Below are 13,543 nucleotides of genomic sequence, written 5' to 3'. Positions count from 1 at the left end.
GGGAGACTGATGTCTGAGTTTCGCATCAGCGTGAAAACCAAGCACAATACGGGGTGGTGGTGGGGGACCTTGTGCAGAGTCTTTGCGTCAGAAGAGAGAAAAGCCTTCATTTAGTCAATGGGACAAGATAAACATGCTAAACTAATTGAGAAGGCAGCTCTTCCATGATCCTAGGACTATATCTTACTCTGTGATATTGTCACCTTTGCCATGTCTCTCTCTCTCTCTCTCTCTTTATTTTTTCAGTTGTGGTAAAATACACATAACATAAAATGTACCATTTTAACCATGTGTAAGTGCGCAGTTCAGGGGCATTAAGTACAATTGCTGTGTAACCATCGCCGCTCTCGCTCCCAGAACTTCTTCATCATCCCAAAGCCATGTGTCCTTTTAACAAAAAGAAGGGCATTTTTGAACCTAAAAGTGGCATACCTTTGTGGCTGCCAAAGAGTCTTCAGTTCCAGTTTAACTTTTCGAAGGCACAGAGATCAGGGTATCGTAAACATTTGGGGTGTAAATAGCACACGGCCCTGCTCCTGTAATTTGCCCAAGAAGACCTAAATTGACACCCAGCTGGTAGAAGCCACTCAACTCGCAGCCAAATAATACTGTCTATGACATTAATTAAGGAAGGCACTGCGCCTCCGCCTGCTTTGGGCTTCCCAGGCCCTCCGGCCTCAGCCAGCACTTCACCCTGCGTCTCCACCTCATCGAGCAAACACAAAGGAATTAGTGGTGTTTTGCTTCTAGCATTTCACATGGTGCAGCCTCCATAAGTCACTGAGGAACCTCAGTGCCGGAGGGAGAACACTTTGGCTTTTCCCAAACCAGCTTTTGCTCCCCAGACTTTGCTCTCTCTGCCGAGAAACATGTATGTTTTAGAGGAAGATGGATCCCCAGCCCAGTTCCTCAAGACCTTCCAGAGTCAGATGTCCAAGCAGGAGGAAAACGAGGTGACGTGCAGGTTGGAGAAAGAGCGGCAAACCAGTCACTTTCTACCAAAATGCATTTCCCGCCCCCTCTTTTTTTTTTTTAAAGTAATTCCAGGTACCCAGCATCCCTAGCCTGTTGTAGAAGGTGACAAGCAAAATACTGGTTACGCATACCTTGATTCTTTCTGAGAAAGAAAGAAATGTGTACTCCTCCTGTGGCACACCTTCTCATCCTATATCCTAACTGTCCCTTTTCCTCCAGATCACTTTTGGTTCTGACCTTCTTTTGTGCCAGTGTCTAGAGGCTGGAGGAAGCTTAGGGAAAACAAAACTCAGAACCCAGCTAGATGTAGCCTGTCTGGTTTGAGGGCATTTGGCACAGTCTTGACAAGACAATGAACTCATTCTACTAATTGTAATTAGCATGAGGGCTTTAGCAGGTTTTTGGGCTCCTCAAACTTCAGAGGCCTTTGATCGGCTCCCCTAATAACCATGCCTCATGCTAACTGGTTTAGTGCGGTTTTTTATGCAACAAAAGCCACCACCGCCTCCTCTTGAGAAAAAAGGGAGGCTGGGCTTTAGAAACAAGAATTCTCAGTTGTTTTCACTTGTTCTCTAAATCGCAGAATGTTCTTTCCTTATTCAGCCCCTTGGAGTTGCTAAGAAACTGCCGTTTTAGAGGAAAGGTAATTAAATTTTGATTTTAATTTAAAGACAGGGAAGGCAGGGTTCTTCACGTTCCTTAAATGAAGGGGCGCCCCGAGAGGAGACTTTCTGTTTCCAGATCAGTCCTGGGCAAGCGGTGTGATTGGAGTCTTTTGGTGTTTTGCTGCCAGAGAGCGGGGTTTTGAAATGGTTCTTTGCTGCAAGCGCTGCTGAACTTTGGGGAGGGATGCTTACAAGACCAGTGTGTGCTGGGAAACCAGTGACTCCGGGCTTGATTAATTTATAGGGTGTGATTTAAGAAGCTGGTTCTCCTTCTGATCCCCGGGATGCGTATTTACTGAGTCCGTACAGGAGGCCCCTCTGCCCGGTGGACATTTTTTATGGCCTTTGCTATGTCAGAGCAAAAGTTGTAGATCTCTTATGAGCAAACGTATTATTATGTCCAGGAGAGGATGGGCATGTTATAAAGTTTCAAATGGTCAATTAACAAAGATTTATTCTTTGTCACTCAGGTATTTTCTCTCTCTTTCTCAATAATTAGCCCTTGGAATGAAGCAGGCTGTGTTCTTCCTGCTTTCCTGGTCGTAGCTTCAGAGTAGGATTTTGAGACAGGCCGTCCGATGTTTAGACTCTTAGCAGCTGGGCCTTCTGGTTCGGTAAAGTGGACTCATTTGGAGCACTTGACAAAAGGGAGTGAGGGAGAATGCGGGGGAGAGAATGTGTTTTTTAAAGCACTCCGGGCTGTGTTTACTACACATTTATTTGGTAGAACCTCATTCCAGCAGGGCAGCCAACTGTCCATTGGCTGCAGCCACGCCCTTTGGACTGCCTTCCATTCTGTCTTAATTTGGAGCTCACGCAGGGACCTTAGAATCTCTATTGTTAAGAGTTCTCATCCTCTTTTGGGCCCATGAACTGGCCCCTGCAACCTGCTGAACCCAGAATATGTATTTTTAAACATTTCAGTAAAAACACAGGTGAGGTGCTCATCAGCTTTTCTGTATATGTATTTCACTCCCCCGGTAAAGAGAAAAATCTGTTTGCTATAATATCTGAGAGTTGAACATGCTGTAAGAGACCCTTGCCTAAAACGAAATCCTTCCTGGCGGAGAAGATGTGACTTTCGTTATCGCAGAAGAACAAGAGATGGGCCCGCTCTGGGTTTTATTCTCTCATCCAGAGATAATTCACTGAGTAATTCTTCTTTTTCTATCAGCTTGCTGCCCCAAAGAGTTGCAGACCCAAGGGCTTTGGTGTGGCCCAGGGCCGAGGAGCACACATTCGCTGTCGGAGGGTCTTCGTGCCCACCGTCACTGCCCTGTCCCCGGGGTGCTTCCCAAGTGCCCGCTGGGCCGGGCCTCGGAGGGGCTGCCCGCTTCCTGGGGGCTGCCACCCAGCCTGTCTTCCTAGCTGCCATCTGCACCCTGCTTTCACCCCAGCTTTTCAGAAGTTAGAACGGGAGTCCAATCGCTGTCATCCCCTCGCTAACGATTCCTGTTCTTAAGGGTCTGATGGACACAAGGAAGAGTGATCACTGAAGGATCTGAGAAAGGGGAGCGCCGTGCTCGGCAGATGCTGGCACCCAGGGACCTTTTCCAAGATGTTTCAGGCCTCATTCTCCGACTTGTTTAAGGGCAGAGAATAAGGTTGCAAAGGAAATCAAAGCCTGATGTGGAGAAACGAAACATGAAGCCTACTGACTTTTTAAAAACATTTTAAATAACATTCTCTAAGGTTTCATTTTATACTGAAGGCAGCTGTAATAAGTTTTGGAAGGCGGTGTAAGGTTTCGGTTACAGAGCGATCCAGCTTGCAGTTTTTGTACCCAAAGTGAGAAAGGGCTGAGGGGGAGTTGGGGTGGCTAAGAGGTTATTTTGAATAAGGTGAGAAAACTTGAAAGGATGAATTCAAGACTGTAAACGGTAACATTTGGTACGCTGTAATTTGCAAATGCAATAACATGAAACCATTGCAAAGGTGGTGGTTTTTTTTTTTTTTTTTTTTTTTTTTTGGTGAACATAGTCCGGATAGCAATGGAATAACTTAATAACCAGAGCGCAGCAGCACGCTGACCACAAGTAAAACAAGACTGCAGCTCCGTCGTGGGCCCTGCCAGTGTTGCCCCAGTGACGACGTTCTCCGCTGAAGGCTGGCGCAGGCTGGAGCTGTCGTGCCATATGAAAGACCTCATTGTTCATGGGCATCGTTATTTGGTATTACATGCACAGTGTTTGCTTGTGAAACGATTTATGAGAAACAAGCATGTTTAAGAAAGAGGACTTGGTTTGAAATTCAGTTGATCTGGCTTATGACATTTAAGATTTTATAGTACCTTTGTTTCTGAGAATAAATATTTAGGTTCACTGTAAATATTTATCTCTGAACATGCAAACACATGCACGCAAAACTGGAAAACTGAGCCAGAGAATGAACCGATACCTGACATTCACTTTTCTGTGGAAAGGCGTAAACTACCTCAATATTTGATAGGTGCAAAGGTGCCTGTTTTGTGAACTTGGCTGGCCGTGTCCAGCCCGGAGGGCAGTGCACCTTGGGCTTAAATCTCTTGGGAGGAGGCCTGGTGGGGAGAGTGTGTGTGGACTTAATTCTGTTCTTCTCACGTGGATGGGGCGAGCCAGGGTTGAACCAGAGCTCTGTCCCTGCCAGCTGCTGGCAGGTCCCTGTAGCATCCAGCTGGCCGCCCGGCTGGACCAGGAGACTCGCAGTGGCCCATCGCTAGGACGGTGTCTCAGGCAAGCAGTGAGTGTTTCTAGTGATGCTTGAAAGGATCCCGGCTTTGACATTTTCTGCCCACAAAAACTAGGAGACTCGACTTCTGGGCTCTTTGCTTAGCCTGTGCGGGTGATACTGTGAAAAATGAACGACTTCTTTGGGGATCTGAAATCTTTATCTTTTTAATGTAAAAATATAGGTGTCTGTGAAGTGATGGGAGATTCTGGAATGAAATGTGCTCAGAGTAATTGCCAGCACTTTTTCTTTTTTCGATTTTCCCCCCTCCCTCCCCCCTCCCCCTCCCCCTCCCTCCCCCCTCCCCCTCCCCCTCCCTCTCCCCCTCCCCCTCCCTCCCCCTCCCCCTCCCCCTCCCTCCCCCTCCCCCTCCCCCTCCCCCTCCCCCTCCCTCCCCCTCCCCCTCCCCCTCCCCCTCCCCCTCCCCCTCCCCCTCCCCCTCCCCCTCCCCCTCCCTCCCCCTCCCCCTCCCTCCCCCTCCCCCTCCCTCCCCCTCCCCCTCCCCTCCCTCCCCCTCCCCCTCCCCTCCCTCCCCTCCCCCTCCCCTCCCTCCCCCTCCCTCCCTCCCCCTCCCCCTCCCTCCCTCCCCTCCCCCTCCCTCCCTCCCCCTCCCCCTCCCTCCCTCCCCCTCCCCCTCCCCCCCCCTCCCCCCCTCCCCCTCCCTCCCCCTCCCCCCCTCCCCCTCCCCCTCCCTCCCCCTCCCCCTCCCTCCCTCCCCCTCCCCCTCCCTCCCTCCCCCTCCCTCCCCCTCCCTCTCCCTCCCTCCCCCTCCCTCCCTCCCTCCCCCTCCCCCTCCCTCCCCCTCCCCCCCTCCCCCCTCCCCCTCCCTCCCTCCCTCCCTCCCTCCCTTCCTTCCTTTTTTTTTTTTTTTAAAGTTTTTACAACCAGCAACAGGCTTATTGCAGTAAAATCAATTTGCGCATGGTCTGGCTCTTGTCCAACACATTCCACTAAATGACATTTTAATCTGAAAGCCCAGATATAGAAAGGCTTAGGTAGCCATCGTGCCGATTGGCTGTTTCCCGCCCAGTGCGCGGGAATACTTAGGCGTAGCATAGAGACATCCTTGCTGTGTTGGGCCTCTTGGCCTGTCCTCATTTTCCTTGGTGGTGTTTTAGGCTGGAGGGTGAAGGCAATGGTACCCACAGTGCGGAGAGGGAAATGGGCGGTGGCCCGTGCGTACAGGTAGGTGGGGATGGGGTGATATTTGTGAATGGACGGATGATTGGGTGTGTGGCTCTTGACCGAGCTGCTGTGCAGGAAGGTTCCAGTCCAGTTGTGATTGTGGTGCCTCTGTGGACAGGATCACACACAGGCTGGTCTGTTACCTGATTCTTGAGGAGCCTGGTGTGTGTTTGCTCCTGTACCTTGGTGTGGGTGCCTCTCGAGGGTTTCTGCAGAGACCGCCTCTGAACTGGAGAGTTTCCCTAGAGACTGAGGCAGATGAGGGAGGGTGGGAAGTCATTGCTGGCTTCTTCTCTATGGGGCCTCCTTTAAGACAGCCTGAGACATGGCCAGGGTTTGGGAACCGGTGTCGCTTTTTGTTCTTTCGGTGCCACGTCTGAATAAGCTGAGGAATGTCTGTCTGTGCATCTAGCATGGGACGCACAGTGACACTTAACTACTTATGGAGGAGGTGAATGGGGGCATGGGACAAAGAATGACCGAATGGAGTGAATGCCACAGCAAAGAAACGAAACCATTTGTTCATAGCTTTGGGCCTTAGCTTTTAGTTTATTTTCTTTTTGAAACAATGGATGGGAGTCTTCTCAGAGCATCTTAGAAATGCACGGGGAGACACTGCCTATAGGCACCATTTTGGAATTCAGGGCGACCTTAAAGTTAGTCTTGTCGCTTCCCTGGGATTTGGTAAGCTGACGACCAAGGTGAGCTTCTGATGGTGTCCCCAGTGGGATGAGAGAAGAGGCGCTCTTTCCCCGCCATTTGTCTTTTAGATTGTCAGAATAAAATCTCATCCCTTGTTCGTCAGGTGGCCACGGACGTCCAGTGACTCATGATGTAGTAAGTTCTTCTCTCAGTTTTCTAAATAAGTACTACTTTCACAAGGGTCGCGCTCCAGCCGTCTCCTTTGAAGTCGTTTTTGTTCTGTGTCGGGCTGTGGTGTTATTTCAAAGGAGTCAGCCAGCAGGCTCGAGGCCTTTTTGGCTTGAGTTCACGGTCAGCCTTCTGGACAACACAACTTATTTGTTCGTCTCTCCCCCCCGTCCTGGCCCTGCTCCCCCTTCCACCCCTCTCTCCCCCAGAGCGATCGCCACACCGGCCCATCCTCCAGGCCGGACTACCAGCAAACGCCTCCGCCGTGGTCGGAGGCGACGTGGAGTTTGTCTGCAAAGTGTACAGCGACGCCCAGCCCCACATCCAGTGGATCAAACACGTGGAGAAGAATGGCAGTAAATACGGGCCCGACGGGCTGCCCTACCTCAAGGTTCTGAAGGTGAGCACGTTCTGAATCCAAAGACGCCCACGGCCGGGGTCTCCCTGATGGGTTTGGCCACAGGTTCTTTGGCTTCCCGTTGGATTTGAGAGAAGACGACTCTTACGTGTTCAGCACAGCGTGTGTTTAAGAATTAGCAGATCCTTAGGCTTGCTGATAACGCCTCAGAAGGGAGCCAGGGGGTAGCGGGAGGACTGCCAAAGCTGGAGTCAGAATAGTTGAGCTCTTTACCGGCCCTGAGGTCTTAGATGGGACATTTAGGCTTAGCTGCACATCTATAGAAGTGGTAATATCTCCCCTACAGGGCGTTACGCGGAGTTAATGGGATGAAGTAGCTGGAAAGAGCTTTGTAAACTCGAGGCGTTGTACCAACGTTTATTGTTACACTGATGTTGTCTTCTCTTAATATCCCTTAATGCTACGTTAGGATCACATTTTAGTAGCCACCTTTTAGAAACAATTTAGATTTTCCTTTTAAGAGAGACCCCTTAACCTTTGAAATTCATTCACACGTGGTTTAGTGATAAGCTTGAGAAGGTATTCCTGCACTCATGTAATGCTGAACAAGGAAACTTTCTTTCCCCTTGTAGTCCTTATTTGGTTCCTTGCAAGACCTTGTTTTAATAGCACCAGCCTCTTTATTTCGTAGATCTGTCTTGCTCTTCAGGATGGTGATAGCAAGCAGCAGTTAAGTCTGTACAGATGCTCTGAGTGCACTGCCTGCCACGTCTCCCACGTTGAGCTGCTCATAGAGAATGTCCTTTAAAAGAACAGTCTCCCAGGGCTTCCCTGGTGGCGCAGTGGTTGAGAGTCCACCTGCCGATGCAGGGGACACGGGTTCGTGCCCCGGTCCGGGAAGATCCCACATGCCGCGGAGCAGCTGGGCCCGTGAGCCATGGCCTCTGAGCCTGCGCATCCGGAGCCTGTGCTCCGCAACAGGAGAGGCCACGGCAGTGAGAGCCCCGCGTACCCCCCCCCCCCCAAAAAAAAAGAACAGTCTTCTAGTAGGACCATAGGAAGCTCAACTCAGAACATTAAACCAGTGAAGTGTTCTCTCCAGCTGAGAACACCAAGGATCCAAAAAGCTGGAAAGAGATGACCAGCCTGGGGAGCTGTGGACCCGTTCTGCAAGGGGATTGATCACACCCTTCCTCCCCTCTCCACTGGGTCACTTCTGCTGTCCACTAGTTGACTTGTTTTCTTCCTTCTAAACCCACAGCCCCTTGATGTTGCTGTTTAGATGAGATGGAGGTTGTTTTTCTGTGGTGTGTTGGTGGTGGGCCCCTAGGTAGTGTGAAGTCCTTCCTGGTTGGCCATTATATTGTTCTCCTATGTCTGTTCCAGCACTCGGGGATAAATAGTTCCAATGCAGAAGTGCTGGCTCTGTTCAATGTGACTGAGGCGGATGCTGGGGAGTATATTTGTAAGGTCTCCAATTATATAGGGCAGGCCAACCAGTCTGCCTGGCTCACTGTCCTGCCAAAACAGCAAGGTAACAACGTTTTTTTTTTGTTTTTGTTTTTGTTTTTGTTTTAAAGAAGGCTGGATATAGAAGCTGAAAAGACTTGGTGCTTTGGGAGACTGCAGGCAGCTTATAGGATAACTCTGTGGTCTTGGTATATTCATCATAATCTTTCTTTGGTGATGCAGCTGGTATGATACCAGCAGCCATGGAAAAATGCCCACAATATTCAAAGTGCTTGCTCTAACTTCTTCTAAAGATTACCTTCCACCCCCACCCAGTTTTTAAGTTGTCCCTTCTGGTTTATCTCGTTCAGGCTGCACGTCTCCCATCATTACTGCACACCAGCACCATTGTAAGCGCACACCGGCATGCCTACTGAATCTGTGGCATTTGCATAGTAGCAGAATTCATACCTCCTCTGCCCCGCAGTTGGAAAGAAATACTGGCATGATATAACCGGTTCAACAGAGCATCATTTTCTTGATTGTGTAACTGATGCTTAAGGAATGCTGTCCTTGACTTTGTTTTCCCAGTTCAAGGATATTCCATCTGAATGAGTAGATGCACTGCTGGCCACTGTTGAGGACAGCAGGTTGCCTTTCTCGATTTGTCATGACTCACGTTCAAATGTTTGTATTAAGAAAAGAAAAAACAGAGTCCGGTTTCTTCGCTACCAAGATCGTGCCTTCTTCCATTTTCTTTCAATGCAATGTATGTCAGGATGGTTACGCAGGAGTAAACGTAAGCAGAGCCTGCTGACCAGCACAAACTCCCTTCCCCCTGGTGGTTCCCACAGGCCTGGAAGGAGGTGCCAGGTGTCCACTTGGGCTTATCTGTGGTGTGCGGTCTTACGACACGACAGTTGAGGCAGAACCATCCTTTTTTCGAGGTGGGAGTCTGCAGCCAACAGGACCAGAACCCAACTTGGACTTTTGGGGGCCATACTTTTGGACAATCACCCCTATATCCAAAGCAAAGCAAAGGCCAAGAGAATGGATCTCTGTGGGTTGGTTTTTCCATGCCTCTGATTGCATGCATGTATGTCTAGGTGGTGAAGCCAGTGTGGTGACGGGCCTGTGGAGGTGAGCTGCTCCGTGTCGCTCAGTCTCTCTTGGTTGTGGGCTTTGTGGATGGGCTGCAAATCGGAATCTTCCGGTGGCCGGTACCCTCCGGAGCCCCCGGCGCGACGCCTCATGGTTCCATGGCCCCCTCCACAATCATTCCTGTGTCGTCTAGCCTTTTCTCTTGCTTTCCTTGTTTTCTAGGCTGCCGGTGTTAATACCACGGACAAAGAAATTGAGGTTCTCTATATTCGGAATGTAACTTTTGAGGATGCTGGGGAATATACGTGCTTGGCGGGTAATTCTATTGGGATATCCTTTCACTCTGCATGGTTGACAGTTCTGCCAGGTATATACTGCTCTTTCTCTCCATGTTTTTTTCCCTCTTCTGGGTTGATTGCTATAAAATTAACACAGCTTCTGTTCTCAGAAATGGCCCCTTTTCCCCTTTGCATAAAGAGTTTTTTAAATGTTTAAAAATTATCCCCCAGGGATAAGAAAGTTGCCTTGGAAATTCACTCACAATGAGATCCCACCCTCACATTTATGATCAAGTGAAATTTCACCCTTCAAACCCGAAGGGATCTTATATTTTTAGTGAGTCAGTGGGTCAATGTATAGATTTACCCATCCCCCTTTCTTTTAAGGAAGAAGTTGAAATTACTTTGTAAAATCCAAAGTAATTTTTTCTCGTGTCAGATTCCATTTTGCTAAAATCCCATAAGTACTTTTATTACTTTTGTTCTGCTTTCTATTTTTAACAAGATGTAAATAGATGGGTGTGTGTTGAGGTGGCCGGGGAGAAGCACCCCCGTGCGTAGGGCGTACAGAAGCAGTGTGTTACCTACCTTGGGGATCGGTGGCTTGCTGCATGGTGGAATGCAACGGACTCTCAGTTTGCTTTTACTGCAAAGCATGCTCTTGCCATCTTGGGTTTGATGTTATTTCTACCCTACAGAGAAATCAACATCGCTGAAGCCCTGTTGCCTAAACATTGCTGCTGTCTGAATCTTTAACCGATATCTCTATCCTAGTCAAGCTTTCTTGATAATTACTGTCTCCTTAATGCATCTGTCTCTTCGTCATTTCCTTTGTGAAACTGCATAGACTATGGTTTGCTAGCTCATAATGTGCTACTCCAGTTATTAATTCCTTATTTTTAAAGTGCGGTGCCTACCTGCATGCTTATTTTATATCCAGTAAAAATAAATGGAGCATTTCGTTTTGTGCTGTGCTGCTAAGAGTTTTGACTATCTTGCAAATAGTTTTCTGTTTCAAATGTATAAGCTTTAAATAATGCCATTGCATTCGTGTTTCCTTTTGTTGTGAATCTGCTCTGTGAACATTTGCTCTGAGACAATGAGATGCCTCTTGTATTGAGCTTGCTTTTACTCGCAGTACTGCATTCTGCAAGTGCCTGATCGGCACTTCGTAACCAATTTGCCTGACAGCACAAGCACATTAACTAAGAATGCAGTTTGAGAAAAACACTACTTGGAAATACACTGCTTGTCGATTGACCGTTAAGCACTAAGGAGGAAGCAGACATTATTGGAACTTGGTATAAGAATGTGCTAACTTAAGTCATGATATGTATCCTCACATGCGACATTATCTCTATTTTCCCTTGAAGGGAAAAGTTGCAGTGACATCAGTATAACAAGATACACAAAAATTTAAATGGTTATTGATGAAGGAATGTTACAAGCTTTTTATCGTATGGACGTAATGATTCTATATTATAAGCAATTCAGTCTTTATATTAAATGCATTTGTTTGTTTAGTTGAATAACCTACTGGACTATATAAAGAAATTTGAACCTTTTCCAGTCCGGCCTACTAGATGAATATTTATCTCATGTCCTATGGAACTGTGTTCATCTGGGTCAATGACTTTGTCGCATCTTCCTTTGGAAGAGCTTTACCCAAATAAGACTGAGGCCATTCCTTTAGAAATAAAAGTGGGCATCGTTCCTATTTAAGAATCTTTAAATGCTTTGCCTCAGAGACCATCAAGGAAGACGACTATCCTTTTGTTGAGGTTGTGGTTGGCTGCTTTACTCTGCCCAAATGCCTAACAGACTGTGACCTCGTAACCTGCCCCTTGTAACTTGGTGGCAGTCAATCCACCACCATCGCAAGATTGCAGAGGCCCGTTGAGGATAGAGATAGTGACCACCTGGGCCCCGGTGGTCAAGTGAGGAGCCCTTGGCTATTCACCTTCGTTTGGAAGAGGTGCACGGCTGGCCCGGAGCCCATGCCCTCCCGCAGCACTGAGTTATCGGGAAGCCCGTCTTGCCTTGGGAACGGTCGTCGCCTTTTGATTCCTGTAGTTCTGCCAGGATGCATCCGTCCAGTGTCCTAACTCTGTGGCCTGCTTATCTGTTCCTCTCGTGTGATCTGCAATCTAGCTCCAGTAAGAGAAAAGGAGATCACAGCTTCCCCAGAGTATCTGGAGATAGCCATTTACTGCATAGGGGTCTTCTTGATCGCCTGTATGGTGGTGGGGGTCATCGTGTGCCGGATGAAGAACACGACCAAGAAGCCGGACTTCAGCAGCCAGCCGGCTGTGCACAAGCTGACCAAGCGCATCCCTCTGAGGAGACAGGTAACAGAAAGTAGATAAAGAGTTTGAAGAACCTTACCCCTCCCCCACGCCCAGCCAGCTCTTGGGTCTCCTCCTCTGCCTCGTGCCATCTTCTACTTCCGGGAGTGTCCCTGTGCCAGTGGTTCCCGTGGGCCTCCCAGTGGCCATCTGATGAGTGTCTGGAGCTTGGAGGGTCAAGTCCTGGTGCATCAGTGGGGTCCACCGAGTCTAGTTCCAAGGGCAGGAAAGCCCAATGGTGCAAGACTCTGAGCTCCTCCGCATGACTGGAAATAACCCAGGAGGCAGTGCCCTGGTGCGTTCGGTGGGACTCAAGTGCAGTGGTCTCTTCAGAGCGTAAGCCCCTTTTGTTCCTGTGATCTAACGCTGTTTTTAGAGACAGGCTCATGCCACTAGTTGGAAAGCAAGGGACTCTAGTTCTCTTAGACTTATGTTTTCTTAAGTCAAGTTCAGAAATCTGTCCCTGGAGGTGACTGAACTACTGCCCCATGAGGAGGTGACTGAACTACTGCCCCATGAGCTCTGTCTTAACTGAACTATGGCGCCACCTCTTTGATTCTTAAAATAGAATCGTATGCCTGTAGTGTACTGTTTGCACTAACGTTGTGACTGTGGATTCGGTGGCAGAATGATTTTTTTTTTTTTTTTTTTTTTTTTTTGCAGTACGCGGGCCTCTCACCGCTGTGGCCTCTCCCGTTGCGGAGCACAGGCTCCGGACGCGCAGGCTCAGCGGCCATGGCTCACGGGCCCAGCCGCTCCGCGGCATGTGGGATCTTCCCAGACCGGGGCACGAACCCGTGTCCCCTGCATCGGCAGGCGGACTCTCAACCACTGCATCACCAGGGAAGCCCCCAGAATGATTTTTATAATGAATAGGGAACAGATTGTTGTTAGCCCCGCACTTGGTCTTTGGTGGTTACTTTTTCCTTGTGTGTTCCTCCTGATTGGTTTACTCTTGCTTTGGGCAGACAGGGCAAGGTGCAGCCTACACCTCTGCTTTCAGCCGAAACCCTGCAGAGCTGACAGAGCAGGCAGTGCTCTGATTCTCTCTCATGCTCACGAAGATGGAAAGGGGAAACGGGTGTGAAGGCAGTGTTTCCAGAAGTACTTGGAACTTGGTTCCGATAAAGTCATGTTTTTTGAAACAGCACAGAGGATGGCTACCTCATGGGCCCTAACTCAGTGTGTACTTCAGTTGAATTTACAGGGCGCTTGTTAAAACTGTAGACTCCTTGGTCTCAGCCCCCGAGACTCTGGTTGAGTAGGTCTTGGATAGGACCAGGAACCTGCATTTTAAGCAAGTCCTCCAGTGATTCTGAAATGCACTCTGAGCAACTCTGGGTTAATCCCAGACCTGTCCCTCCCGGGACTTCAGGTGGCGATGACGTTTTCTGGACAAGGCCCTGGCAAGGATCAGGGACCGTTCGGTCAGCAGCGGTTTTAGCACAGATCCGGCTGTTCTCAGCCCACCTCCGAACTCCAGGCTGAACGGGTCCTTGCTGACTTCTTTGAAGCCACGTTTCACGCAGGTCTTTCTAAATGGAGGCTGAGGGTAGCATCTGGAGTATGTGTCACGTTGCAGGCAAGTGCTCAAATGGTGTTAAGAGTTGG

General features: G+C 49.0%; 1 protein-coding gene across 20 annotated transcripts in view; it reads left to right on the top strand.

The window, feature by feature from the left end:
* The window catches only part of FGFR2 (fibroblast growth factor receptor 2), a 104,356-nt gene that overhangs the window by 60,484 nt on the left and 30,329 nt on the right, over window positions 1-13,543 (top strand). For 6 of the 20 annotated variants that reach the window (XM_049696487.1, XM_049696482.1, XM_049696489.1 and 3 more), the window contains 3 exons: window positions 6,611-6,801; window positions 8,146-8,293; window positions 11,739-11,942. In XM_049696487.1, coding sequence (XP_049552444.1) covers window positions 6,611-6,801; window positions 8,146-8,293; window positions 11,739-11,942 — 543 coding nt within the window. Of the gene's footprint in view, window positions 1-6,610; window positions 6,802-8,145; window positions 8,294-9,531; window positions 9,677-11,738; window positions 11,943-13,543 lie in introns of all 20 variants that reach the window. The other 14 variants (XM_033420881.2, XM_033420874.2, XM_033420886.2 and 11 more) reach the window with 4 other exon arrangements.

Source organism: Orcinus orca, chromosome 14 (assembly GCF_937001465.1).
Source record: "Orcinus orca chromosome 14, mOrcOrc1.1, whole genome shotgun sequence".
NCBI classification, from domain to species: Eukaryota; Metazoa; Chordata; class Mammalia; order Artiodactyla; family Delphinidae; genus Orcinus; species Orcinus orca.
The sequence above is the reverse complement of the archived record's forward strand: the minus strand, read 5'-3'. Positions and strand labels throughout refer to the sequence as shown.